Source organism: Callorhinus ursinus, unplaced genomic scaffold, assembly GCF_003265705.2.
Source record: "Callorhinus ursinus isolate GAN/ISIS: 27379988/994484 unplaced genomic scaffold, GSC_fseal_2.0 scaffold14, whole genome shotgun sequence".
NCBI classification, from domain to species: Eukaryota; Metazoa; Chordata; class Mammalia; order Carnivora; family Otariidae; genus Callorhinus; species Callorhinus ursinus.
The window spans coordinates 38209421-38215058 of record NW_027397076.1 but is presented as its reverse complement, the minus strand read 5'-3'; the positions used below and the strand labels follow the sequence as shown (position 1 = coordinate 38215058).

General features: G+C 42.4%; 1 protein-coding gene across 3 annotated transcripts in view; it reads right to left on the bottom strand.

The window, feature by feature from the left end:
- Positions 1 to 2580, bottom strand: part of LLPH (LLP homolog, long-term synaptic facilitation factor) — a 7296-nt gene extending 4716 nt beyond the window's left edge. Inside the window, exons 1-2 of one of the 3 annotated variants that reach the window (XM_025882949.2) lie at positions 2427 to 2580; positions 264 to 483 (exon numbers count right to left, since the gene is read on the bottom strand). In XM_025882949.2, the coding sequence (XP_025738734.2) occupies positions 264 to 468 (205 nt within the window). In that variant the 5' untranslated portion in view covers positions 469 to 483; positions 2427 to 2580. The other 2 variants (XM_025882948.2, XM_073900703.1) reach the window with 2 other exon arrangements.
- Positions 2581 to 5638: the final 3058 nt, after the last annotated feature.

Genomic DNA, 5638 nt, shown 5'->3' with positions numbered 1-5638 from the left:
ATGCATTTCTGAGACACTCAGGCTGTTATCTACGTTTCTCTACTCCTTTTGTACTATGCATTTCTGAGACACTCAGGCTCTTTTATAAGCACCAAAGGCACACTCTGAATAATCCAAAACATGCCTACTCACAAGAACTGGCTTTAAAATAGTTTAGCATAGAATCATGTGCAGGAAAGATCGGAGGACAAAGAGGGAAAAAAAAGAGTCACAAAAGGAAAATGATAGAATTATTATTTTTAAAACGAAGCACATAAACTCACCTTTTTCATCTTGTACCACACATTGAGTTTTCTCTTGACAGTGTTTGGGTACCACCACAGTTGCTATCTCTTGAACATCTTTCATTACAACATCACTATCTACTTTAAGAATACTTTTAAGTCTGCTGAGTTCCTTCGGGGCATTCTTTTTTCTCTTTTCTGCACGCATCTTCCTTTTCCACTTACTCCGTAAGCTTTTAGCCATATTTTACCTGAAAAGCTAACAGAAATACATATACAAAAGCAAAAATTTACCATTAAAAAAAAAAGGTAAATCCTTGGAAAACCAGGTCAAAAGGTATCTCTACAAAACATGAACAAACGGAAAGTAAAACTCTTCACTCTGTTCATGATTTATGATGGCACAATGAACAAATTATGTGAAGGTCAACATGGCATATACAGCCATTAAATAACAAGAGTACCCAATCAAACTCCCTACAGTCTCTGGCAAACAATAAGTCAGGCCAATTCTGAAAGCTCCTGGAGTTTCCATACGAGATGCAGAAATTTAATTTCCCCCCAAATGCAAAGAGCATTACCACTTCATATTTATGCAACAACTTCAAATTACAAAATGGTTGGCTTTTGTTTTTTCATGTTTTTTTTTTTTTGTATTTTTTAAGTAGGCTCCACGTGGGCTTGAACTCAGGACCCTGAGATCAAGACCTGAGCTAAGATCAAGAGTCTGACTTAAATGAGTGAGCCATCCATGCCCCCCAAATGTTTTTACACTTGATTTCCTCCAAGCCTATAGGACATGTCACCTGTCTTCCTCATTATCCTCCCCTTAATTCAATGTAGCTATTTTAAACTTGTCTATTTCCACTCCTGCTGTTCTTCACCCCTTAGGCCTCAGCCCTGAATACTCCATATGGCGGTTAGTATGAGCTTTTTTTTTTTTAAGGGAGAGACTGAGAGTGCCAGCAGGGGGTTGGGGGAGAGGGAGAGAGATACAGAATCTTAACAGACTCCATGTTCACAACCCTGAGATCATGATCTGAGCTGAAATCAAAGAGTTGGATTCTTAACCAAATGAGCCATCCAGGTGCCTGTAGTGTAAGCTTTTAAAAACTTAGAGCTTTTCATTCTTCCGTGGAATTCTTTAATGACATCCCACCTCATATTCATGATCTACAAGATTATTTGTGACCTAGCCCTGCCTCCTTCAACTGTCTCACCTCATGCTCCAAGCTCCATCCCATGCCCCTCCATCCCCAAGTACCAATTACATCTGAAAAAAGTTCAATCAGTGACAACCTAGGGACAGTATGGGATGTAAGAAGGAATGGGAAGGAATTACAGGTATTATAAAGGGTTGGTAGGAAGCCTTTTGGGAGTGATTTATGACACTATCTTGATTAAGTTGATGGATGTTTGTATACAAATATCAAAAATTACATTACACACTTTAAACATGTGCAATTTATTATACACAATCAAGCAGTTAAATAAAACATTAAGACATGATTTTGGAAAAAAAGAAAAATTTAAAAGTCCAAACTACGTCCACTTTAGCACCTTTCCAATTTGCTGCTCCTATGCCTGCGAATGATCTTCCTAACGCTTGCTCCTTCGCTCAAGTACCTCAGAGAGGGCTTCTCTGACCTCCACCCCTATAGACTCCCCTCCTTTATTCTCCACCATATCACACTTTTCTTTCCTTTTAAATAGGAATCTGAAGTTATTTACTTTATTTTCTGTCATGTCCGGTGGACTGTGGGCTCCACGAAGGCAGGGACTAACTAAATAGACCTTGTTCATCGTTGGATGCCCCAATGCAGTGTGCATTTGTTGAATGGATAACTAGTGGAGTTACAGTTTTTGGGCGCCCATCACAACTCACCTCTGTTCCCCTGTCTACAACAACCCAAACTTCGAGAGGCAGGGATAGAAGGGTTGAGGTAAACAACAATCTTGAGGGCCCAGGTTAACCTGAGCGAGACTACCGAAGAAGAACGGCTCCACCACGCACAGAGCACAGGAAAGCCCGGGGGCCACCCCCAAGATCACGGGAGACCCTCGTCCCTGAAGCAGGTCTGCGTCTCCGTCGGGCTCAATCTTACCCAGAGAAGGATCGGGCTTGAAACAAGATTCTCTACCCACGGCGGGAACGAGCGCCAAGTTCCATTCCCCACTTGACCGGGAAATCAGAGAACTCACCGGGAAACTCAGATGCCTCACTGAGATTCACGCTGACCGGAAGTCTACGCACTTCCGCCTTCCGGGCAGCCCCTTCCACAAACTCCTGGGAGTCCCGGGCGGGCGCACTGCACGCCGGGAGCCAAGATGCCCCGGAAAGCCTTGAGAGGCGGGGCCTTCCGGAGTCTGGCGCTGACGTACTTCCTTTGATGGAAGTGTGACTTTGGAGCTTGACTCCTCCCCTATGGGTTTCCAAGGAGGATTTGGACAATGCGGAAAATAGCAAGTGGGGAGCGGGTGGGTTGTGCGTGAGCCGGTTAGCTCCGACACTCACCCCGAGAGCGATCCTGCCGGGTGACTCTGCCTGCCAAGTAGTGAGCTCAGAGCTGACCTTTACATCTCAGGTCCTGCATCACGGTTCACACGGTACTCATGGATTTCCTTAGACTGAATCATCCCAAATCACGTGGTCTTGGAGAATCGGAACTGAAATCATCTTTACTTTGAAGCCCTTAAATTTTCCCATCTGAAAATGGGAAATGATGATCTCATGAATGTACCCATTTGTCAAAACTGATAAGGAAGCAGAAGGCAAGCTAAGGACAAAGCATAAGCTGACACCCTGCAACCTCCCCCGACCCCCAACTCCTGGGTGGGACATGTGTGATATTCTTCCAGGAATCTCCGGTCTTAACGTTAATACCTTGCTAGAGTGGAAAAGAACCTTAACTTGACAATGGCAAGACTTCTGGTATCTTATAGGTATCTTAGAGGTCCATCCTCTTTAGCATATCAAAGTTCTTTTGAAACCTCCCTTTAAAAAAAAAAAAAAGAAACTCCTTTTTCCTTACTAACCACAACTCCCGAGTATATAATCATCACTCCTCAAGACCCTGGTGCAGCAGCTCTTTCTGCCCACAGGTCCTGGCCCCGTGCTTTAATAAAACCACGATTTTGCACCAAAGATGTCTCAAGAATTCTTTCTTGGTCTTTCTTGCACTCTGTGATAGGCTCTATGTTGGGTATACAAAGATGACTGAAACTAAACTACCGCCTTCAGGAACCTTCAGCCCCTGATGGAGGGACGAGGCTTAAAAGTCACACGGAACATTGCTTCAGCTCCCTCACCAAGCTGGAAGAAGCCCCTGGGACAGGAGGCACAGTGGGTAGCACTGAATACCGGACTAGAATTGCACTGGTTCCCCACCTTAAGGGCATCCTACACAACAAGCACCAGCCAGTAGGGCCTCTGCAGTCAGGCCTCTCCCATGGAACGCCCAACCTGAATAATCACTCAGTGAGGACTACAAAGGCTTCTGTGATTCAGATGGTGACTCCATGCTGTCCAGGTTCTAGGGGGTGAGGACTTCAAGGCAAAGCTCTACAAAGATGAACAAGCAAAATTTCCAGCTGTTCCAAGGCCCACAGCTGGCTGCTGCCACCACACTAATCCCCCAAAGTGCATCAAGTGGATCAAAGCCTGGTGTGAGGAGGCCTGCAGAAAAAAAAGAATGTACGCAGGCAGACAGAGCCCACTGCACCTTTCCCAAAATTACATTCCGTAAAAACAGTTCTCAGATACTGCTCTTTCTGTTTTCCTCCTACCTCTGGCTATACTTTGTACCTTGCATATGGAGTTGCCGATCGCTCTGAGTCCTGCTAATTCCACTTTTTAATATATTTCTGGAGTCTCCATATTTTCACCTTTACTTGTTGTAAGAAATTGAAGTTGTAGGTACCCTTTTATCCAGCAATTCTGCTTCTAGGTATATTCCCCTATCTAGGCAAACTCCTATCTAGGCACACTGGGACACACACAGGACAAACAGAGCAGCACTGATTTTGCCAGTAAAAAAAAAAAGGAGCCATATAAAATTCTTCGACAGGAAAAAGTATGAATAATTATGGTTCACCGATAAAATGTAATAGTCTGCATCAGTGGTTTTCAAACTTCTTGGTCTTGTGATCTCTTTACAATCTTAGAAATTACATTTGTCATATCAGAAATTAAAACAATTTTTAAAATTTTAAGTCCTTTAAAAAAGATAAATGAATTACATGTCTACATTATTTTTATTAAAAAACTATTTTCCAAACCAAAAAAAATTTACTGAAAAGAATGGCATTGTTTTACATTTTTTAAATGTCACATCTGTTTTTGCTTATTATCTCTAGTCACAATTCAGCGCCTTCTGCCTTTGGACTGCCAATAAGAATTAATAGTAGCGACATTAACTAAGCACTTAGTTTAGATGACATATCCATCTCATTTAATCCTTATAATAGTCCAATAAGGTAGGTATTACGATTCCTATTATAAAGATGAGGCAAAAGACCTAAGAAAGGATAAATAACTTGCCAAAAGTCACATCATCAGTTGGTTGCACAGCAAGGATTCCAATTTAAATGCTCTCACCCACTATACTACGTTAAACTTGAGCTGAGCATCATGCAACTGAGTATTCAATTATTAATTGATAAGGATGGAGTCAAATTTACATCTAAAACTCACCAAAGGCTAAATCTATATTATTAATTTATTTCAACTTAATAGCTAGGAAATGATGCTTAGTGGGTGTTATGGGCTGAGTTGTGCCCCCTGAGATTCATATGATGAAGTCTGTCTTAGTCTATTTGGGCTGCCATAACAAAATACTAGAGTCTGGGCAGTTATAAACAACAGAAATTTATTTCTCACAGTTCTGGAGGTTAGGAAGTCCAAGATCAAGGTGCTGGCAGATTCAGTGTCTAAAAGCCCTTTCCTGGTTTGAAGATTATGTCTTTTTACTGTTACCTCACGTGACAGAAAGGGTGAGGGATCTCTGTGGGGTCACTTTTCTAAGAGCACTAATCCCATTCATGAAAGCTCCATCCTCATGACCTAAGCATGACCCAGAAGCCCCACGTCCTCATACTAACACACTGGTCATTAAGTTTCAATATGTGAATTGGGAATGGGGGTGGGAGACAACAAACATTCAGACTATTACAAGGCCCTAAGCCCTAGTATCTCAGAATGTGACCATATTTGGAGACAGGGTGTTTACAGAGGTAATTAAGGTAAAATGAGGTCATTAGGGTAGGCCCTAATCCAATATGACTTGTGTCCTTGTAAGAAGAGGAAATTTGGACACGGACAAGTACAGAGAGAAAACCATGTAAAAACAGGGGGAGAAGATGACCATCTGCCAGCCAAGAGAGCGATCTCAGAAGAAACCATACTACGATCTCAG